A 24,567-nucleotide genomic window follows, 5' to 3' on the forward strand; every position below is an offset into this window, starting at 1 on the left:
ATGTGCAACTGGTTTTCAGACTATATACTGTTCATATTAATTGACTGAGATGAGATTGGGTTATTTTGATTTTGGCACAAGGACTACATCATCTTCTTTTGGTGTCTTGATACAATTTACACTTAAATCTTACAGATTTTTCTCCATTTATTAATTTGCTGTTTTCATTCCATCCATGTTCTCTAACATTCGTGAAATAATCACTGGGCTCACAGTGATTGCTGCAAACTTTATTGAAAACAAAAGGAGTGCAACTTTATTCTCCCTTCCCTCATACTGCGTCTTGGATAAAAATATTCCTCAGCTATTGCTTTTAAATATCTACAGCACATCCACCGGAACATGGCTCACCTGTGACCTTATTCACCATGCGGAAGAATTTTCCCAGTCAAAATTAAGTAAAAAAAAGGTATTTTGCAAATAATGCAAATTGTACAGCAAGTTCTCCACTTCCTTCAGAGAGCCCATTCCTAAAGTGCCCTTTCAGTGGGGTAAAAATCATTAACTGGTTTTCCCTTTTGTGCAATTCATCCTCCCCTTACTTTTACTGATGTTTGTATCTCCTTATATAAAATGTTCCCTGGACCTGATCATCATTTTTCAGAATGTCCCATTATCTACTTAAACTGAATCACCCTTTGCACTGCTGGGGCTTATGGGGATTACCAGGCCTGACAAATAACTTTATATTTATACACACACAACTCAGGCTTCCTTGGAGAGGGAAGAAACTTTGTATTTATATTTAAGAGACTCTCATTTCACTAGATATTTGGCAGATTTTGAAATAGCCTTCATCCCAAATGACAATCCTAAAATCCTCTGCAACGGGATATATGCCATTAAGCTAACGAGAACATTAGCGGTGGCAGTCTTTTCAGATAGGTATCTTCTATCCCTCCTTCGCATCTTTTCCTGATAGAAGAAAAATGATAGATGATGCTCATCAGCATTGTTATTTTCGAGTCGCCATTGATAGGAATTCACTCAACTGCGCCTTCCAAGCTTTTTGTATACATTTTAACTCTGGAATGTGCTACAGCCCAGACTCAACTAATGCCATTGGTCCTGGGTGTCGGGCATCTCCCTTTTCACGCTTATTCACCTTGGTCCAGCTCACAGGTACACAGCTCAGCTCTTTAACTCAGATTACAGAGACTCACGCTTTGAGCCTGGGATGTGCTCAGCTCAGTCCCTCGGGCTGGCCCTGAGCATAACTGACTACTGTCATCTTCCAATACGTCTCATTTTGCTTATAACACGTCAAGTCACAGAAAAAAAAAGTACAATTTGTTCTACAGGGGAAAAGAGCAAATCACAAAGTGAACTTTAATGTACTTTAAAAAAACAGAATAAATTATCAGAGACGTAATTTTGAAAAATATTAATTAATGTACACTCTTCCCATAGTAGGGATTACATTATATTTGTCTTCTATTGATCCCTTCCACTATCTTTTTCCCTTCACTTTTCTTCCCAGGAAACAGCTCCTCCACTGCAGGTAGGGAGAACACCTACTGTGCATCTAATTAAAATTCTTGTCACGGGCTAATTAGTAAGGTACCAATTAGCAAGGTATTATGGCTTCAATATATTACAGACATTCCACAGCAGAAACCATTCCAAGCATAAGGTTTCCAGCCTCTAAAAAAGATACCGTGAATGTTTCATTTCTACCAGTGTTTCAAGCTGAAAACTTTTATGACCTTTGTAGTGCTTGAAGTTAGTTAGTTAGTTAGAAGTGCTATTTATCTATAACAAATAAAGAAATAATTTAGTTTGATTTGAACTCTTTTGATTACAATTTCATCTTCATGCTTATCATGCATCAGAAGCAAAGTTGGTCTATTTTTTAATATACTTTATTTGTTTATAAAATCTGGGAGGGAATATCATATAATATACATAAAGTGAGAACTAAATGCCTCGTTTTTCTTTCCTTTGCTGTTGTGCTGCTTTCATTTATGAGTACTGTAATAATCTCTCTCACACATAAGTGTTTTTCTTGTTCAAGTATTTATAGGGTAAATAGTGTATTTTATTAACCCCTGTTTTACATCATCCTTCTTGTAATTAGTATGTTTCCATTTCTTGAGCTATCTCTATGCATGGTAAAAGCAATGGCTGCCACAATTAAATCATTAGCTCCAAAAAAACATCAAAAGAAGTAATTGCCTGTATACCTGGAGAAGGAGCTCCCCTCTGGAGAGTTCCATACACTTCCCAGGAGACTGTCAAAAATTCCCAACCTGACACACGCATGCACACAGTTTGATGGCTCTGAGAAAAGCCACCCCATTAATACTTCCACAAATCCCCATTCCGTTCATCCGTGACGGATGAAGTGCCCCGGAGTGGTGGGAAGCACGTCAGTGAGGAAAATCGCCTGCCGAAATTGATTAATTGTGACATGAAAAATTTATCAAGTCCCATGTGATGGCTGTGATGCAGCCATGTGTTTGACAAAAGAGGCTCCGAATCCTGACCGGTGACATGCCTGACAGTCTCTCAGGTTGGAAAAAAGTTGTTTTTTCCATCGCAGCAGGCACAGAGGAAAAAAGAGAAACGCTTGACTCTGCCCGAGTCTTGTCCAAGTTGTGCTCACTGAAGCTCTGAAGCGCTTGGGAGCGTTCTGGGACACAACTTCTAGCTGGAAGTTTTGCTCCAGAAGACTGGTAAAACCAACAGTGAGTATCTTGACCTCACTTTTGGAAACAGTACCATCGTCTGGTAGAAAATACCAACCAGGCTCAAGCATCCTTTATTCTGAGCAGTCTGGATTTCCCTAGCGAGGAAATCTTCAGCTCCTGACATAAACAGCTATTTTTTTTCTTCCGTGAAATGTCAAATATTAGATATTCACTTTGGTATCTCTGGGAAATGGAAGCATTAGGATGCAGAGGAATGTGCTGGTTTCTCAGTGGCTATTTTCATCCTGTTGGCAAATCAGATGCTATTTTCTATGCAGCTGGTCAATATTTAAATCCTGCTTTGAGCAGACAACAGTAACATTTTCCAGCTACACGGGCTTCTTGTCTGCCATTGCTTGGGACAGTTTTATCAAAATGCCCTCCATACGTAACAAACTGCTATTCCTTTTCAGGATTTACCACCACCAGAAATTTTGACTTATGAAAATGAAAGTGCCTGCTAGGGTCTAGCTTACAGTGACTTTATGAGGAACTTAAAAGCTGTAGTCAACAGCTAGGTTTGGAGTGCTGTTCATGCAGGATTCATAGCAATATGAAAGAGGAGGTTTCCCATAGATTTTTCCTCTTCTCCTATTTTGTCCAAGTTCAGCCCTGGTAGGTGGATGCTGCTCAGCTAACTAGAGCAGAGTTATGGATGCTTATTCCAAAATGAATTTGGACTGGAGAATAGAGAGTTAAAAGGCACAGTGAGTGCTAGCTAAAACCATATTTGCAAAGTCACCAACCTCAGCAATCCTTGAAGTTAATAACGAGAATCATGAAAGGCCATTTCAGAGCCCTCTTCCCCTTAATGGATTTATTGGTGCCTTATGAATGTCTTGTTCCACATCTTTTAATGAAGCAGGTCCCTAATAGGTCTCTCTCAGCTTCGCATTCCAGGACTAATCTTTGGCACTATAATAAAATTGTTCAATCCTCTTTCCTGAGGCTAGGTATAATTGCATTGCACTTACAGTGCTTGTTTGTGTTTTATCTAGATGAGCATTTACAGTGAAGGAGGAAAATAAAAGCTGTTGCTTAGCTTATCTCCAACATGAGCCTCAGCAAGTCTGCCTCTTCTTATTTTTGTCATATTTTCCAATTTTAATATTACCAAAAAACTGAAATTCTCTCTTGATTTATTCCTTTAGAGAAATATGTCTCTTGTTTTTCAGACAGAATTTTCCAACAGATTTTTAATCAGTTCCCCTTTTGGGAGCTTTGTATCCTTAGTAGAAAACTGTCAAAAATGCCTAATAAGGCACCCACTGCAACTCATTTTCATAACACTCAGTCTTCAAGGAAGTCTGAATGCTATGCAAATCTTATCTGTGAGGTCTAAAAAACCAAATTGTGAAGAGGTTAATCCCTAAAGAAAGAAAGGGCAATTTGAAGATAGAAAACATGAGTCAAAATAGACTAATTTCATATTTAATTCTGTACAGAATCAGACCTTTAACAGAGGATGCCGTGACTGTTTGGCTTCAGGGAACAAAGGAACCACCAGTCATTTTCCATGTGCACTAGGCATTATCAAGTCTAGGAATTCAAACTGTTAGTAACTAGGCCAAAGTATATTCCAAAATCATTGTTTTTCTGCTTTTTATAGGTGCTTGTAGAGTACAATTCTCAGCTTTCCTCTGCAATACACAGCACTTCTCTTGTATAACAGAGAATTTTACTACTCCAGACATGAAAGATATTTAAGAAAACCAATACTTGAGACTTACAATATATATGTGAAACTTTACAAAACTGTCTTAGAAGAGTTCCTTATATATGTATTTCCAACCATGCTCTTTTAGAGTCAGCCTTCCTGGCACTACAAGAAACTACTCTATTGGATTAAACACGAAAAGAAAACTAACGTTCAGTGCTTCAAATATGTTGTCATCCTTTGAGCGCATAAAATGATCCAATAAAATAATTTTGGTCAGCTCCATAAAACTTTTCTCTAGTGCTTCGTTGCCATCACTTCTGATAAACAGGTCTGATAAACGGTAGGGATTGATTTTAGCTAACTGGTCCAGATTTAAGTACAGCTTCTCAAAGTTCTATTCAAATGCTATTTTAAAATTATATTTCACCTAAGTTTTATTAAATATTTTAAAACAAATAAAGGAGATATTGATTTCCTTTATACACAAGCACAATGTTTCACAACCTTAGTTCAGCTGAGGGGTAGTTAGAAATAACTTCTGCTAACAGTAATTTCTTTTTTTTTACTCTTAAAACACATTCCAGAAAAAGAAGAAAATGCCAAAACTCAGACACAAAAGTTGACGATATACAATGCCAAATCCGATTGTCTGATGTGTTAATCTGTTAATGCAGTTTTGTCATGCCCTCATCAGGGACCTGGATTTCACCCAAACTATAGTTTTTCCATCAACATATGTGGTTTTTTTTGCTATTTTTCTAAAAAACATGATCAATAAAGTATCAATCACCTTTAAACACTAAAATTTGCAATTCTACTGCTTTCAGTTGGCTAGGAAAAGAATAGTTCATAGGGAAAACGGTAATGAAACTCAAGGGATAAAAAGTTATAAGGGCTTTATCACAGGAAGCATGTAATTGATACTCCGATACGTTGGTACTCTGGTCCTGTCTCAGGTCTTTTTATTTGCCATTGTAGAGGCACAAAGGAGGTTGCAGGATTTCACATATAATTAAACTACTTAGTCAAAGGGACCTTTCAGTTCTTCTTGTGCTGCCATAATTAAACCCAAATTCATTTGAGTAAGCTGTCAGTGATACAATTGTGTTGGGAAGCATTTCCTGGCTTCTGCCAATTTTAATAATACAAGTTGTCAGTTTTTGTAAAGAGGGATTTGATGATTATTTGCTGTAGGACAGTAGGTACTTTCATCTTCTTAAAATTATAAAAACACCTAAATAAACCAAATGGTAGCTGTGGGAGAAGATACATTCCCAGGCAGTTGAAATTATTGAGCTCCTTTGTGTGAACTGTGATAATCTTTCACTAAAATTAAGTATTGTTGGGTAGTCAGACAAACTAATTAATAGAGAGGCTGTTGGTTTTGTCACCTTACCTGATTAAAAGTTTCAGCATCCAAACAATTAACTGAATAGCCATTGCTTTAGAGAAGTTGAAAAGACCTTATCAGCTAAGAAGAGTTTTCCGTTATTCAACTGAGAACCAAGAAGTTAAACTTTTTCACCTTTATGCCTGAAATAGACCCCTTTGGCCTTTTTCTACATCGTAATTTTCTGAAATATTGTAACAAATAGATTCATGAAAAAGTAGTCCGAATTATATTTAAACAACACAGCTAAAAAAAAGAATCTTTAAAAACATTCCCATGGAAATCCCAGTCCCTCCAGATCTAATGGGGGGAAAGGCGGAAAATAAATTACAAAAGAAAGAATGATGTGAAATTGTTCACATGTATTCTTTCACAGCGGTAGCTGTTAATTTGTCTTAAAGTTCAGTGAAAGCAGGCACTAGGACAGAAGAATGGCACTAGGATGGGAATTAACGAATTTATGAGCATATTTGGGTTAAGTATACCTTCTGAGACAAAAAAAGCTTTGATTACTGAGTCTGTACGAATCTCATGCAGAGAGAAATCAGATCCTTAATGCAAGTAAGAGAGGGCTACAGGCTGATCTAATTAGTAGCTGAAGAAGGCATTTTTAGCAATTACCTATTGTCAGCGAATAAGGAAATAGGAGATTTTCTCTTTTTTACCTGGCCATATCCTTTCTGTGAGTGGCCTGATGGCTTGGGGAAAAACGATACAACTTGATCATTTCAGTGGCTGCATTCAGCTGAAGACTCTTTTGAAGTAGATGCCAACTTCTTCCTTTTAATTCTATTTTCAAGTACCAGATCACATTGAAGGACACACATCTAAGTTTGTGGTGGAAAAACAAGTTCCACGTGCATCGTTAAAATGATTTCACTTGGCAGCCTTAGCTATAATAATTCCGTGCTCAAGATATTCAGGTAAGATACCAACTATCCCAAATTCAGAATGATTAAAATCAGCAATTGTACACTCCCATTCCGTAACTGTCTGCCTGCACACCCATGAAGAATCACTTAAGCAGTACAGCAACATAATCATTATATCCAACAGGAACAGAACAGGTAGGCTGGCAGTACCATGTGATAACAGAAGAAACAGCAGAAAAAAAATCCAAGCAATGAGATGTCTAAACTTGTAAAAATTTAAGTGACAAGAAAACAGAGGCCAATACAAACATTTCCGAGTCTTCGAATGGTGAATGCATAGGAAAGGCACACTCAGATGGGCTCCAGTTCAACAAAAGCTTTCTTCTACCTGTCCTCATTCTGCAAAGCCTTTACAGACACAGGGGACTCAAAGCATATGCTTGAATTCCATTGTGCTGACTGAGTACTTAGCTGAAGAAGAATGGACCGCTGAACGAGGCTCAAAGGTTTTTTCTATTTGGTCCCTAATAAATGCCTAACAAAAAGGACAGCCTACAAACAGCGTACATAAAAGGGAATGTACTTGGAAACGGCACTTCAAGGAGGAGTCAGAATATCTCCCAACACAAGATAAGCTTTAGTCACATGCAGAGATATATCTAACAGAGAACACACCTCCTCCACATGTGATGTGGAAGTTTGCAGAGTACTGAGGTCACTGGGAAAGCAAAAGGAATTAAAGAATTAAAGAGAAGGGTGTAAGAACCACAAGAAGAATCTTTCCCGCTTTCATCCTTCTCCTCTTCATTATTTGGATGTATGTTGAGATGCTATTGAGGACACTCTTATAAAAGTGAACTGCGAAGAGAACTACAATTTATGTCAGTTCGTACATCACCGGTTATTCCTCAAGTATCTCACCACAGAAGGTTAGCGTAAGCTTTTCTCTTATAGAACTGTCTTTGATGCAAATGTATTCTGTCTTGGCCTCCCATTGCTGGACTGCTTTCATACAATATTACCATACCCTTTCACATTAGTCTAGCTAATTCATTTCAGTGATTAATAAGCTGCAGCTATTTATTAGGAGCAGGAATTTTTGCAAAACTATCCATTTAATAAACAGTTAGTCAGGCATCTTATGTCCTCACTACAACATCAATATGTTAGACATAAGGCTGTGAAGGGCTGTAATAACTTAAAACAACTGAAGAGAAACACCACCCTTATTTCAACAGGTAAAGGACAACAGGAAATGAAAGCTAATGCAAACAAAAAAATGGACAGCTTGATATGCACTATCGGCTAGTTTATTTTCTCAAATAAAAAACCTAATATACCAAATTACTTTTAACCTAATTAAAATCTGACATTATTTTATTAGGCAATATCATTATTACAATAGCATACATAAGAAAATGAAATACAATATAATTATATAGCAAATAGTCTCATACACTAAGCCAGAACAGAAAGCTAATGCCTGAAATATTGAATGCAAAGATAATGGCTGGTGATGCTTGTAAACGGACACAGCAGAAACAGGCTGCTACCTATGATGCAATGATCCTGTTCTTTCCTCTCAGATACGCACATTACATCGAACCTGCTAAACTCGAGTTACTGTTGTATATGCAAAATACGCTTGAAGAGGAACATTTTTAATAAAACAGTATTAATTATATGGTGAAAGAACATTTAGGTTATAAAAATCCCTCCAATGAAGCATAAACATTTCAGCTAGTAGAAATATACTTGTAAGCAGACTTTTGTCTGGAGAAATTTCAGTGTCCTGAATTTACCCTTCCCATGGCGAGGAGGGAATGTGAAGAAAGCCAAGGGGACCACAGGAAAGCCCAAAACAAGCACAGCTCATCAAACTGGCAGCTATGGATGCAAAGATTCCTGACGTGCTTTGAAATCCCCAAATGGTTGGTAAAAGAGATTTTTCTTCATGTAAAATGAAGTAGATAGCTTCTTAAAAACACTCATCTAAGGGTAGTCAAGACAGAAGACATGCTCCTATGCAAGCACTGCCCTAAGATGCACAGAATGCTTCAACTTGTGTGGAAAAACGACTTTTGTAACATTAACGATGGGTTACAAGAGGTGCCAAAACAGTCAAGACACAGTCACACAGCACTTTATGTCTCTATGTGCTCCTGTCATGTTCCACCAAAAACTTGGTCCAGAGGCATCTAAATGGAAGTTGTTTAAGTTGGTAATAAGCAGATTTGAGCTAAACTGCTTAATGACATTTGCAAACAAGAATAAGTGCATTTGCACCTCAGGTGTCATTTGCTTAATTCTGAGACCATGTCTAAAATTCTGAGTATTCTGGCAAAAAAGCAGCAGTGTATTTCTGGTCTGCCTTATCGAATGCATCACATCAGAGCAGGAAGCAAGATACCTTCTTCCCTCGTTTGGCTCTGCTTCAACCACACTCCACTATTACGTTCAGGTCTAGGCACCAAGTTGTCTGGAGGCTATTGACAGAGCGGAAGGAGCGAGAAGGAGAGATGGGGAAATACTCAGAGGGTGGAGACTGGAGGGTCTGACTTCTTGGAAGAGAATAACATCAAATCTGTACATTTTGTGAAATGCTGATGAGCTGGGAATAAAAGAGCTATCTGCTGTTCATGTTGAGGAGAGAATTATTAGGTTTGATACACAGGGTTTAATTAGCAATAAAAGGAATGATATTTAAACACAGAAAATGTCTGATCTCGACAGGGGAACTCTGAAGTGAAAGACGTATGAGGCTGTGGACAGTCTCTCAAGAGATGTGGTGAATGCCCTACAGTCTGTGGCTTTTAAAACTATCCCCATAAATCTTTGAAATATATATTGTAGGCCCAACACGGTATTTTCAATGAGGTGAAATGGAGACTCCAGAAGTGTTTCTGGGCCAGACTCTCAGATGGTATACAATAAGTTTTATCAGCAGAGGATCATCTTCCATTCCCCAGTTGTTTATATGTTTCTTCCTCTTACATATTTCATAATTTAGTTTCTTAGACATGCAGCCTTTAAAACAGACTAGCTCAGCAGCCACATCCTATTCTCTCATTGTTCTTTCTGCCTTCACTATTACTTTTCTTTTATCCCTTCTTTCCTAAACCATCCATTCGCCTCTGCTGACTTCTGATTTCTCAGGCTTCCCCTGTGTTGTATCATGGAGTTGTGATGTCCTACTGCAGACTGCTCAGTGACAGCTAACCACTCTGCTTCTTGCTTTAGCCTCCAGTGTAAATAGAGAGCAAAGGAAGGGAGCAAACTGCGCAGCTGGATTTTGGGCACTGGAGATCTCTCCCTTGTGGTGAACAGACGCCGAAGGCTGAAACATGAAAAAGATGAAAGAAATGCCAAACTCCTGTTTCACCTGTGAGAAAGATGACAATAACACAGCACCCTATACATCAGTGAAGTGTATTAAAGCCGTAAGGTGACTAGGAGCAGTGCTAGTGTTGTGAAGAAGCTGCCCCTTCCTTAGAAAAGGGAGCAGATAAAGCCTTTTGGCACAAGTGCCTCCTCAGATCTTCTTCACCTTCTACTAAAAGAAGTTCTGGCTGGTGATTTTTTTGGACTGGGCTAAATTAACTGGTACTTTTTACAAGGTGCTCGAGCTACATGCAGAATCCCAACATAGGAGAACATCCTGGAGCAAATTCTTCCACTTCTCAAATTATAAACCGGCCCATGGATGAGGCTACATTTGCCCATTTGCCCAGTGCTCTGCAAGAGAATGCCGCCCACCCTCCCACCTTGGCCTTTGGTGAAGGCCTTTGCAATGTGCAAAGGGGAAAGGCAAACCTACGTGATGGAAGGAGAAGCAATGGTCAGCCTTGCTCTGCTGTCACAAGGCACTGTTACGAGGTATCGACTTCAAAGAGCTAGGGACCAAATTAGAGCCAGGTAGCCAAGTCAAAACCATTCAGGATCAGAAACCTGAGAAGCAGGAATATAACAAGCCCAGGTCTAGGGGCGGACACGGTCAGAGGTGGGGCTCGCATCAGGAAATCAGGTGCGTCCCGTGTACCAGGATCCTGGGCAAGGGCAAGACAGAGCTGCAGGAAAGTCAGCGGGAGGAGCAAAAATTTCTTGGCAGAGGAGAACCAGGACTATGTCCCTTTTCTAAGGGGCAGGACAAACAGGTGAGATGAATTAACACAGCATAATACACTGAGCAGCCAACTGGTGGGGTTATCTGATACACTTTCTGGTGGGGTGAGTGGACAACCTTTAGCTCCTCCTGACCTGTGTCCGGCCTTCAGGGAACTGTTCTGCCAAGGAGACTGAATACAACCCATTGCAGGGGTGAGGGTCTTGGAGAGGCTGTCTGAGCTGACCAGGGCTTTTCCTTGTCCCCTGACCAAGGCACTTCCAGGAAGAGAGGGTCCTTCATCCTCCAGCTGTAGGCCCAGCCGTGCGGGCTGTCACCGTGTGCTGCTGCTGATATCCTACGGAAGAGCTTGCCTTTCCTCTTCACCTCTCCCACTGTCGCAGGGGGTGGTGGCACCTCCCCACCCGCATTGCCTTCTCTCCAGGAGATCCAGCCTGGGAAGGGCTGGAGCTGACCTGGAGGGCGCAGGAAGCCTGACAACAGGCACTGAAAATACTTCTTAAGCATCATCTGAAGGACCTGAAATACCCCTGTTCAGCTCGGCTTTTCAGCTTGAGAATTTCCATTTTCAAACCCTGAAGAGACAAAAGATCATTCTCTCTTCTCAATCCATTGCTTATTGACTCAGGTTATCAGTTATCTCAACTCAATTTCAGCTCTTCTAATACCTGCATTTCACTACAGATGCCCAGAGGCAAAGGGTACTTAGGAATCAGAGGTGTGAATTCATTTCCAGAGGCACTGGAACAGATTTAACAAAATCTATTGGGTAAATATTTAGCTGCAGGCCTGGTTCTAAGCAAGCCTGTGGAAGCGTGGTTTTACAACACAAATTAGTTGAAAAGGGGACTTGAGAGAGCCAGAGAGGCTTTTTTTCCTCCAGTTGCTTACAATTTTATTTTACTTATTTATTTACAGTTTTGCCACTCAATCCTATTTGTAGAGCAGCTAGAGAGGACAAATACCTTTGCTTGGAAGAGACTTACATGCTGTAAAGTGTTGAAATGTTTGGCAAAGAAAGGCCTTTTGGTGGTGTTCCTTGCGTACACCTCATTTTTCTGCAGCTGAGGAGAAGCACCAAAAGGATTTCCACTGGCAATCTCCAATGCCAGGAGATTCGTTTGTACCAAGTGCCAGTCATTCCTTGCTATATTAGCAACAGGCTATTTAAGGTTGTATCATCTAATACACAACATCACAGAGAGGGTGAGGTAGAAAAATACTACAGGGCAGCACTTCTGGAGGTAGCATTTGTGTGTCAGTTGTATGAGCTGGCTACATCAGCAGGGCTTCCCAGAGCAGAAGCCCTAGAGGGTCCATGAGAAGCCAGGGTGGAGCAGATCCTACTCCAAAGTAGCAGCAATCCTGGAAGTCTTTGAAATATGGAGTTTCTGATAGAGTCAGTCTGCCTGCAAAGGTTTTAACATAGCAGTCATGGAGCTATAAATAACCCGCAGCATTAACAAGGTCAAAATAACGAGGGCAAAAAAAACGTAACAGGATCCCTTCAAACTTCATTTTCATCTAAGATCTCGCATTAGGAAGAAAACCAATATGCATTTTTGACAATCATGTTAGCTATATAAGAAAAATACTCAAGGTTGAGACCCAAATAGCTAAATTTCAGTAGATTGTTCCGAAATGATCTGCTGAAATTGTACTGACTGAAATGGTGTCACTGTCTGGGGTGGGGGGGGACTAGAAATCATTAAAAAGCTTTAGAATTTTGTAAGATTATAAATTTATAAAACTGTAAAAATACGCACACATAAAAATGATAAACTAACACACTTAAAATAGAACGAGATGGAGAATCAACATTTTTAAGCCCCTGGAAGTTGCTGTATCTGCCAGCAACACTACATGACATCAGCTGAATTCTTTAACAGTGCCAAAAACTCAGATCCTGGAACAGTTTTACGTGAGCTGCTCTGAAGAGGAAGAATACTGAGCACCAAAACCAGTGCTTCATATGTGAATGCTTTCTGTTCACCTCTAAAATTGCAACAGAAAAGCTAGGTACAAACATTTAAAAAAAAAAAAAAGCACCTTATCAGACCGCAATAATGTATTTGCTAGGATCAAAAGGACACATCACATAGTCTTTGTCCTGACTGCTCAGTTTTTGATATGGCAAAGGATTAGGAAAAAAGCAAATACAGTACTCTCTCAAATGTCCAAAGAAAAGGTGTTCCCATTCTCCTCATGCACACCAAACAAACAGATATCACATCTGCACACATTTGGTTACATCAGGATAAAGGTGAGTTTGTTTTATGTTTCCCTAGTATTGCAAACACTGACTGCAAAACAGGTAACACCTGAATGTATATGGGATACAAAACCTTTTAAAATTAAACTTTTTAAGCTTCCCGTGGGCAACAGCTACTCAGAATAATCTTTTCTGCTATATCCCTATCCATGAAAAAGATTTCTACACAGATTTCCTGTCCTTCCAGGCAAGATACAGCATCTGGAACATCTCTGTCCTGGTACAAAGGTGGTTTACTTGTTCTTGAAGTCATGGATCTATCTGCAACAAACATGAACTTCAGTATGTGCATCAGTTTATGCTGATATTTATGGGGGAAAACACAGATTTGGAAAGAAAAGGACTTTAGCATACACTTTCCATCCTTTTTACAGGGTGACTTTAAAAAAGGTCTTTTTTTTTTGTTTTTCTCCGTAAACAATTATCTTGTATTCCACTCAGGTAATGGTGTGGGAAAGTAAATGTTTGTTCTTTAAAATAAGGTTTTAGGTTTTTTCAGGGGCTGGGCCAAAGTTTTGCCCTGAAGGATGAAGAGCAGATGCTGAGAGAGATTTGCATTTGAGGGCTCCTGGCCAGAGTTACAATGAGTACTGCAGCAAAATATTGTGGCAAAGTTCTCTTGGCTGGAACAAACACTGCAGATTTTATTTTGAAAACATGGCATTCTGGTACAACCCCTGCTTCTCCCTTAAGGATGTCCACTGTAAAATGCAATAGTTGCTCCATTGCTCGCAGGCCCCCAGGCACTCTTCCTCAGGATCAACACCTGGAACAAGACAGACCTGACACTGGTCCCTGCTCCTCAGATTTCTGCCACGCAGAGAAAGGGCAAAACTAACATCTGTCCGTAGAAACAAACACTTTTAAAAGTCAGAAGCCATTTACTCTGAGTATTGCTATGACTTAGCTCACTGCAGACCTACTCCCTTGACATGTATTTGTTTCCTCACACTGAAAAAAGGAACAGTATTTAGCAAAAAGTATTGTTGGTGTCCTTGTTGGACCCCAACATTATCTTGTTCCTGAAAAACTTGCTGAGGAAATCTGAATGTCAGAAGAATAGGAGGATATGGTTGCAAGTTCTGCTCCATCCTGCATTGTTTTGGACTCTGGCCATCAGGAAACATTTTGTCTACTTCAGAGATGAAACACTTTCTCTTCAGCAGTAGTATTACGAGCAAGATGTGTAAATAATGTGTGGCAAGGGGCGACTTCTTTATTACAGAAAGGGAAATCATCCCAACTTTTCCTTGCTTTGATGAATCCAATGAATTGTTTTAAGTTGCTACACGAATATACTTTCACAAGTGCAGCCTGCACACCGTCTTACAGAAAATGTCTTGCACTGAACTCGAAAGCCTCAGTAAATATGTCTGAAATTTCTCCTTTTTACACTGGGAGTTGACGCCTGTTGAAATCTACCTGGAGTTTTTTGCTGCAGCCCTGTCAAGTGAAATACCCTTTCATTTGGGAACTAAAGGCACCGGCTGAGGTACGCAGCCGTGCTTGGCCTGCACCGATTAATGCTTCCCCGCTGCTGGCACGCCATCTTTCCTACAGGTTGTGAACTTTCAAGTGGCTCTTTTCCAGCAGCATACATTTAAATCAGAAAAGGGAACAGAAAGGGGAATAGAAAGGGTGCATAGGTCTGCATGTGAAAAAAGTAAAAGCTCTTAATCTTCTATATAAAATGCAGAGTTTAATCCCAGTTCCACTTAAATCAATGGAAAGGCTTTCATTGACTTCAATGACAATGAAGTAAATTTTGCCAGGATTCTACCTATGTTTAATTTTAGCCATAATGGCTTGTTTTCAAAAGTAACCTGTGATTTAGGATACCTCTATTTCTGGATATATTGTAAGACATCCATTAGGTGTCTGCCTTTCACAAAAGAAGAGTTCTCATTCTCCCCCCAAAAATCAAGCTGGACAACGAAAATAAACATCATCTTTTGAAAACGGAGTCTAGTGTGTATGTTTGTCTACTTTGTAGTGTTGCAGTGTTAAAATTAGAATGCTGCAAGGTTAAATTGTAATGTGAACAGATTCACAATCAAAGGGGAGCCAAGGCAACAGAACAGCAACATCAGAAATAACAATTGATAAGCAATGAATGACGGCAATGTGTGGATCAACAGTCACTTCTCTTCTTTAATTACTGTAAGATTCTCAATGAAAAAGGTGGCATTTGTTATAAATGACACAGTCTTGTTCATCCTTAAGTGGCAGATGTGAAATACTCACTGATGGGAGATTTTATGCATCATTATATCAGCTCATTTTTTCCACATCTTTATCCACTTTAGATAATTTTGGATTTAAAATTATATGCTGTTTTACAAAGATAGGAAATTAACCTAATGACCTTCATGTAATAATTTCAGTCACTGATTCCAAAGAAAGTAATCTATCCCTTAGCTGTCTATCCTTAGCTGATAGGAAAAGTATATCTACCAAACAGTGAATATAGAAAAGAGGGAAGAAAAGACACAGAGATCGCATGGGACACTCCCAGAAGAGAGAGGTTTAAAATATTGGCTATTTTTGTGCAATAAATCATGGTGGGGGGGAAAAAAAGTTATTTTAAAATGCAGGCAGGTGTTTTCACATGCCAATTTTTCATCCGACACAACAGGAATTTAAAGGGACAGGACTCTAATTAGCAGTAGCTCAGAAAGCCCTGCCCTTTGCAAGGAGCAGCAAAAGCCAGACGGAGTATCTTGAAGACAGCAGAGTCATGGTCTGTTCTGCCTCCAGCACACCAGTGGGACCTTTCTGTTCGCATCTGACCCGCTGCAGTAGAAGGGAAGACGGATCAGCATTTTCCCAGGTAGAATGCACTTACAGCCCTGGTAAAAAGATCAGAGTTTCAGAAACTGGAATGGGACTTCAGATTTTTACTATCCCCTTCCAACAGTTGCAATTGCACAATATTAATGTCCTGGGTTGACAGTTAACTCAGGATCAGAGATATCATTATGAAGATACATATTCTCTCACATGGTAGCACTCAATTTAAAATACACTGTGTAGAGTATTTTATTTCTATTAGAGATTATAATTTACACATAAAACTTTGGTTTTATGGACAAGGGCAGGACATTTCAGGTAAACAGAAAATTTAATATATTTTTTTTTTACAAACTGTTGAGATCATAGCAACGTTGTCCTTACTCTGTTTACAACTTTGTCTGATCCTGGGTTTTCGTCGGAATTCAAAACATATAGACTAGACGTGAGCTTAGCAAAAGGGAACAAAACTCTTTCTGCTCCTTGTCTTGCTATTTTCAGATCTGTAGCTGTTCTCTACATTGCCAAGTCACACTCCAAACTGAGGAAAATTTTCTGAGCTAATACTAATTGTACTGGTGGACTGCTGATTAAACTCCTTCTTATTTCCTAGGCTTTAGAGAGAGAAATGGGAACAGAATGGCCTGGCTGAATACTGAATTGGCTTTCTGGAAGGATTTCTTTGACCTTTGCCCAAAACTTAAGGGCCTGGGATGTTCTGCTATTCAAAACCTATTTCTGAACTGCAAGATCTTTTTCTGCACCTACCTGATACATTCTCTGCCTTACAAAAAAAGACTCCTACAATTTCAGTAGTTTTAAACCACTTCTCTTTCACCATGCAGCTCAGTTAAATGTGCTGAGATTTGCCCCTTGTTTAACTGAGAAGGAGCAGAGAGCTGGTTGGTAAAAGAGCCCCACAAAGTACATGCTTCACTGTTGGCCATACACAGTCCAAGTGTGGTGAGCCACAATTTCTCCTGCAAGGAAGATCCCCCTCCTCAGCTTTTGACTTAGAACTCTTATTTCTGTTGTAAAACATGGCAGTTTAGCGTATATTCGTCATAAACCCAGGCACTTAAAGAAAATGGAGGTGAATAATCTTTTTTCCCCTGACAACTGGAAGGCTGTTACACTTACCCAAGCCTGCAACCACCCAGCCCCGGCGCAGGTCTGAGCTGGTGATGCTCCAGCTCATGGGACTCTGCCTCACCGCTTTGCCCAGCCCAGTGTGCTCAAGGTCTCCCATTGCAGCCAGATCTGTTGGCTTTAAAACCATTAGAAGGTCCCTTGTGCCAGGGTAATTACACTTAGGCTCTTAAAAATCAAAACCTGACCCAAAATGAATAATTATTTCATTCTGCTTTTAGTCTTTTAAGTTATTTATGCGATTTACAGATTTTTACATTGTCAGCTGGGAGAAAAAAAAAAACTACTAATGGCTAGCTTAAAACATCCTCCTTCTTCAGCTTCTAATCATGGCTCAGGATTACTCCATTTTCCTGCATTTAATAGATCACTGTAATAAAATCACTCTGAAAAGGAGACTCAGCAGCGAGGTGCAGCAACAACATGAAAAAGAAGGCACGGCAGGAGCTGGCTTCATATCCTGACACATGGCGCAGCTGTAAGAGGTTTCTTCTTTTACAAGCAGGTAGTCCCTTGTCTCTGTGCTCACGATCCCCCCCCCGCCTTCTCTCATTCACCCACAGATTTTCATAGAATCGTTTAGGATGGAAAAGACCCTTAAGATCATCGAGTCCAACCATTAACCTAGCACTGCCAAGTCCACCACTGAACCATGTCCTTTCCTTTCCAAAGATCATTGTTCACTGTTCAAGGGGCAGAAACCACACCTCCTTCCCTGTTTTACCTTATCTCAGCAGTTAGGGCAGGAGTTTCCAAGTCTCTTCTAGCACAGAGGGGTACATCAGAAATAAGTATTATGCATTTTTAGGGTATGCCTCTACCACCCTTTGACAGCCTTCCTGAGGCTGCCCTATAGACAAGAGCCCAGACCTGGTACCACAGCCCCCAGCACCTCCAAAGGTCACCCTCCAGATCAGGAGGGAAAGCCAGTGATGCTGACAGCTCCAAACTCGCTTGGTGCCCGGTGGGCCACCTGGAGAAGCTGTTACCCCTAGGCAGCCCGGTGGCACACACAAGGCAGCCATATAAACTAGAGGCAGGTGGATCAAGGTGCAGACTTTGCTCAAAGCCTCTCCTGAGAACAGCTTGCCTCCAGGAGTGACATGGGCTTCGTTATGGGAAAGGTCTACTAGAGGGAAAGCTCCTCGGTTTCAGTACTTTTCCCCTAACTAACAATAAGTAGGTGCTGCGCTCCAGCAACGCCTCGTTTCAATCAAGATACGCAGGACACCAAATAGGTTGTTTCATCAGGCACAAAGCAACAATATGGAAGAGTGTGGGTGAAGTCCAGTTAATATCTCTGAATAACATCAGCAACTGGCCCTATGCAAAGTGTAAACGTAACTGCAGTCACGATGCTGGCAACAATCAGCATTCACAGAGAATCGTACAGGTAACCAGTGCTTCACGAACACAGGAAAAACTTGCCACCGAAGACAGGACAAACAGAAGACAAGACATACGGCAACAAAGGGAATGAAAAGGAGCATGGATTATTGGTGATGAGAGCTAGAAAAAGAGATTCCTTGCATAAATGTTAAAGAACGGATTTGAAGGAAGAGCATCTGGCCGTTAGAAACTGTGAGTCTGCTCCAAGGAATAGCGCAACAGAGGCAAAAAGTTGCACACACACGTAGTGAGGATGGAGGAAGAATAGGACAGATGGGGGAGAGAAGGGAGGGGACGGCAGTAAGAATAAGGGAGGAGTAGGGAAATACAATGAGCATACAGCCTGGAAGCTAAGGGGTACCTCTCAGTGCCCTTCATGCTAAGGTGTTGGAAGTGTTTTCAAAGCCCACTGAAGACACTGAATTGTACTGTTGCATACAGAGTTTTCAGAGGTCGACAATTACATTTCTAACACGGAACAAACACACCGGGCTCACAGAATCAAACCTGAACAACAGGTGTTTCTGGTCAGCCTACTCGTGAACGGCGCATCAGTTCGAAGCAGGGCACCAGAGGGGCATTTGGGCACCTCGCATCTGCAGGGTGGCTGCTGATGCGGGAGCCGTGTGTGCACTGCGCGAGGAAAACAATAAATGGCTGACAAAAGGTGATCAAAATCAAACAGTAGCTCTTTTGATTAGAGGCCAAAGGACTAGGCTTTGTTTCTTAAGCCGCACAAAGTAGCACATTTAAGTTGCTCAGAACTGACGCAGTTAGTTATAGGGTGGGATAATACGCTTTGAAGAGAGTTATGGCCACACTTCCAGTGAAACAGGAGGCATCCTGACCTTCGCGTCCACCTTGTTGCCCAAGACTACCTACTGTCTCCTCTCCTGCAGTGCCACTAAGATGCATAGACTCTCAAAATCATGTTGGAGGATAAAAGCACCCTTCCCACTTGTCATAATCTGGTGTTTTGGTATGACACTGTCCCAGCATATCCATCGTATAACTGAGGCGGATGCTACAATGGGCAAAATACCTAGTCAAATCTGAAGAGAGGTTTGAATGCTATAAAGCCAATGAGGTCTAACTGGCTACTGGCTAAAGAATAAAAATTATCATATTTTCAAGACCTCAGTGCTTAAGTGTATTCCCTAAAGCCTGATGATGGAAATCCTGTCAGAAAACTAATACATGGGATAAAATAGAAATTAAAATAGTCCATCTATTAGATATTAAAAAAAAAAGAATAATCCATTTGTGTTGCTATTTAGGGCCATAACATTTCTTTGAATAGGAAATTACACAATATCATTTTTATTAAGCTTAGATGTTTTCAAACATAAACTTCTTTAAAATAATCCAATTAAAGCACATTTTTCATGTTTAAACATATTCCAAATAACATGTGTTACTCCTTATTTTGGAACATACTGCAAGCACTTGCTCTGTCTAAAAAAACCATTTGTGTTCATACAGACATAATCTGATTAGTTTAATTTTGGTGTTGCTATTGCTGTTGAATTTGCCCCCTAGATTGGGAATACAGTTCTTTCAAATGAAAAAAAAAAATCTTCACTTGACCGTGCTGTTAAATTAGGCACACTAGAAAAGCCTACTAACTGAAATCTGGTTTCTTCCAGGAAAGCCAGAATGAATCAGTGTTTCCCCTTCCTGCCACCAGTAGGGCCTGACCCCTCTCCAATTAGGGAAAGGAAAAGCAGACAGATTTCTCTAACAACTCTGCCTCACGAGGATCTTGCTGGTCAGTCTCAAAGAGTCCACAAAGAAGACAAGAGAATCATATATTTGGTCATCTCCTCTCAGGCAGAAGACCTTACCAGCGTTTGCTGGCCCAAGCATTTGTGCAACATAAGCTCTTTCTCTTGACACCTTTGAAGACTTCAGTGTGCTCATAAATTCTAAAGAATACTAAAAGAAACTGGTGACTGATAGGAAACCATAAAAAATTTGGCCTTTGGCTACAGAAAAACGTTCCTTGTTTTGGAAATATACTCTTACAGACTATTGGTTTTAAGGGTTATTAGTGGTTATTTAACTTTTGAATACAAGTACATTTACTTTTGTGTGTGTGGAAACACATGCACAACTTTTTTTGCCTTGGTTCTGTAAATATTCAATTAAGCTAATAAACATTTTAACTGAAACAAATTAACTGTGCCAGTGCAATATTTCAGTTTCAATTAACCTTTTAATTTAAATGTTCATCTGCCTACTTTCAATATAATTTAAAGCTGGTAAAAATCCAAGAAATCTTCAATGTAAGTGAAAGATAGTCTGACTGGAATAATAATAAATTCTTAGGTGAGATGTCAGCAGTGATTTCCTGAGCAAATTGACAATAAGGAAGTGTGATGCATTCATGAAGCCTAGGGGTTATGAAAAAGAAAAAAAAAAAAAGCAACTTCTTTTTCTGCTTTTCTCTGCTAACTTCAGCAGAATTAACAATCAAGATGTTCCTAGTTTTCCAGTATTAGCATTCCTCAGCGCACCCTCAGCTTCAGTGCCGTTGTTAAAGGGTGCTTGAAAGTCTAATCTGCCACTTTTCATTCTATGCAGCACTCCACACAAAAATACCCGTAACCGAAGACAGCTAACGGGCTTTTAGTCTTCACCTCGTGACATAAATGTGTGAGAAATAACATTCTTAATTACAGTTTGTAGGTAGGTGGCACTGTGCCTCTCAGCCCTGCAAATCCAGTTGCTTTCAATTCTGTTTTCAGCTGCAACTTGCAATGCGTGTGGGATGGTCAGCCTCAGAGCCAGACAGAGTTACTTCAGCATCTTAGGAGATCAGGACACGATTTGGCACAATTAGTAGGCTACCTGCTCGGTAAAAGGAAGAGGAGACTTGCAGTTTGTGCCTGTTTTACTCTCCTTGACCCAGTGTGATAGCACTTCTTATGTCACTTATCTTTAATAAAAGATCTCGTGGCACTTAATCTTTTCTTCAGTTATTTTTCTTTTTCGAAATCATGAAAACCAAAGTAATTCAACCCAAACTCAATGGTTTGTGTCTAATGACATACAGAAAGCATACACGGCTCACTTTAAGTGTGTCCGTGTGTGTGCCTGTGTGTATATGCACACGCAAAAGCACATATATGAGGGTTAGGTTCCCTGGGACAGGCAGGGAGGGAGAAGGATTCTCGTCATAGATTAATTAATTAGTATAGCCTGAAGCTGATGGAGAAGGTAGTGGAATCACAGAGAGGAGCTTTTCCTTAGCACAGGATCTGGATAGCAGCTTTAGTCGTTGATGTTCAGAGCCAGAGACTATCTCAGTGCAGGTTTATTGACGGACAAATCTGTAGGAAGAAGCTATGCTCCCTTTCCACTCAAAGCCCTAATGTCTCCAAGACCAACCAGATGCCCTGAGCTGTTGGTTAAAGGAGTTGTTTTCTCCTTCTTTCACAGGATGTTAATTTGTCACTGAAAGTAATCATCTGCGCATATTCCAAAATGAGTCTCTAGGTTTTAGGGTCTCTGCACTATATGCCCACCTTGCCCACCTCAGAGAGCTCTCCTTTTGGCTGTATCTCTACTGCTCCATCAGGAAAAGAGGGTCTCTTCTCAGGGCGTCACAGCATTTGGTGTTTTTTCCTTAAGAGACTGTGCTACTGGAAACAGGAGGCTGAACAGACTCCTTTGCTCTGCAGTGAACTTCAAGGTTCTCCACGGTTCACAGCTGCAGAAGAGAACATGCAACGAGCCAGAAAGCAGGGTAGCTCTAACATCTCATGACCGTTCTGCAGCATAGACTCGTGATCTGTGAGCACCTGGGACTTGGCAATATTGAAGGCAAGTTCCTCGGAGGAAGAATTATAGGAAGTTTGACCACAGGCAAATGTGGCCAGGTGGCAGCTTTACATCTCTCCCTGAGGCATTCACATACATGCCTCCCTTCCTCGCTCAGTGGCCATGGCAGTCTGGGAGCCAGAGCCTCATTTTCCGCAAGTTGTTATGTGTGTTTGACCTTTTTCAGCACACCATTGAAGCTGAAATGGGTACCGGAGCTAGCCCTACAGGCATCCAAGATAAACACCCTGATGCCACAAGCTCTTGTGCTCTATGAAGAACTGGATCGATTTCTCCTGGGATTTCACAGCCGACTTCCTTCCAAAGCAAACATACTTTAGTTCTCCATGCTGAATGCTTTAAGTGGCCGGAACTTTTGGAGGTAACTGGCCCTGAGAGCATGGTTCCTGCCTGTGAAGAAGACACCCTGGACTGCTGTTAATACACCCACTCTTGTTCCGAGATGTGGCCCTGGAGATGTTAGCACTCTCTTTGGAAATGCTTTTGTCCATTTTGATTTGAGCCAGATGAACATTTGGATGTGGAGCCCAAGATCCTAGAGTTAGCATCTGCTACTGTAATCATCCTTGTACATATTTATCCCTAGAAAAACATCTCAGCCATCTGAGAGCTGAGTGAGGGACCAGCCTGCTCCTACTAGTGCACATATTCCTACATCAATTAGTCAGTGCAAGTTGTTCCGTACTGGAATTTTGCCTACGTTATTATTTGCACACAAGGCATATACACATCATATTACGTAGCCTTAAAATTTTGTGTCTGTTTTGATTCCTCGTAATCAAGATCCCAGATTTCAGAGGCTGACACACAGTCATGTCAGTCCAATGGACTCATTTTTTTATTTCCAGTGGAGTCAGTTTGGCTTTTCTGCTGTTTTCCATGAATCCAAAATGAATAAAAAAATTATTATATTAATATGTTGTATGATTTTAATCTGCAGGAGTGGGCAGATGAGATCTCTCTTATAAATTTGTTGACATTCTTAGTGAGCTATAGTTTTAATGCTGGTTAAAATCTGAAGAGCAAAATCATGCAGTGACATTATTCTGATGGTACAGTAGTACATTTTAGCAGTCTTCCATGACTTTCTCAGCTGGTCCATGTACAAGAGGCACCCATATGTTATAAAGAATTATTATTTGTTTTACTGCATCTTTCAGAGGTTTCAGTTAGCACTGGGTATTAATACATTGTGCAGTCTATAGACATTTAAGACACTGTCCCTTGTTTAGAAGGTTTTATAAAAGATTCAATGGGATTAATGAGACAGTAGAAAGTACAAGTCCAAGGGGGAAGGTTCATATATACTCACAGATCCTAAAAATGGACAAAATGTCCATTGAATATGCAAATACAGTATTGAAAATACAGTATTCTTCACCAAATCATGACCAGGATTGTCATATTTAAGAACATTTGTAGAGTCTAATACGATCCTAGAAAAACCATGCAAAGGAACACCCCTTGGTAAAGGAAACTACCTTTTGCTGACAGTGCTCATGTCCCTTCTGTTCACCAGGCTTCACCGAGAATATGATTTTCCATACCCATATTTCCATAATCTCTTACCTTTTTGCTACTCTAGCAAAGATAACTAGCTAGACACTCTTTTCTATCTCGTTTTGATGTTATCGCTTAATAACGAAGCCCCTAACTAAGACTCTTCCTTGCTTTTCTCCCTTCCTTGCAGTAAGTTATCACAGCTCTGATTCCAAAGACAAATGAAACTCATGGAGAGGGAAGCACTTATTTAGAGTGTGCTTTGTCTCCTTCTATCTAGATTCCTTAATTTTTAATTCCCTTGACAAATTCACCCCTAATGCATCCCTGTGAGTGTCAGTTAGATAGTATGTTAGTGATACTATGCTATGAATCACTTGCATCCCTGGTGCGTTATGCTTTGGGCCACAATGGATGTGCTGTATTAGTGATAAAGAGCTCTTGGGTGTTTGAATTAGATTTCTCATTCACCCCATTGAACAGGGTCCCTAAATCTAGATAGATTAAGCTTCTTTGATTGCTTAGATAATTTGATCTGGATTTTCCTTGCTCTGCTTGAACTGGTGGAATCAGAGCTAAATCACGATCCTACTTTGCTTGACTTTTTCCTTGTGAAGCTAATCTTCCCCTTCAAAGATTTTCACCGTTTCCAAATCCTTATTTTCAAGAATCCCAACTCAACTCCTTGCAAACCTGTCTTGTTCTGGGATCATTAACGGGCTGCTCATTTATATACTTCTTTATTTCACAAATTCTCTCCTGGAAGCTGAGGGGCAGGACGGCTGCTTCTTTCTTCACCTCTGTTAAAGTCGCCTCATTACAGCCGGAGGAGCCTCATTTAAATCTGAACTCTGACCACGCAGTTCGTCCCGACAATGTCGCATAAAGC

General features: G+C 40.4%; 1 protein-coding gene across 10 annotated transcripts in view; it reads right to left on the reverse strand.

Moving 5' to 3' along the window:
• Positions 1-24,567, reverse strand: part of DTNA (dystrobrevin alpha) — a 232,177-nt gene that overhangs the window by 103,723 nt on the left and 103,887 nt on the right. The window contains exon 1 of one of the 10 annotated variants that reach the window (XM_087753889.1): positions 6,922-7,108. The exons of 8 other annotated variants lie outside the window; for them this stretch is intronic. In XM_087753889.1, the coding sequence (XP_087610015.1) occupies positions 6,922-7,010 (89 nt within the window). In that variant the 5' untranslated portion in view covers positions 7,011-7,108. One more of the 10 variants, XM_087753897.1, reaches the window with a different exon arrangement.

This window comes from Nipponia nippon, unplaced genomic scaffold, assembly GCF_047370975.1.
Source record: "Nipponia nippon isolate SJK-2023a ecotype South Korea unplaced genomic scaffold, ASM4737097v1 scaffold_1, whole genome shotgun sequence".
Lineage (NCBI taxonomy): Eukaryota > Metazoa > Chordata > Aves > Pelecaniformes > Threskiornithidae > Nipponia > Nipponia nippon.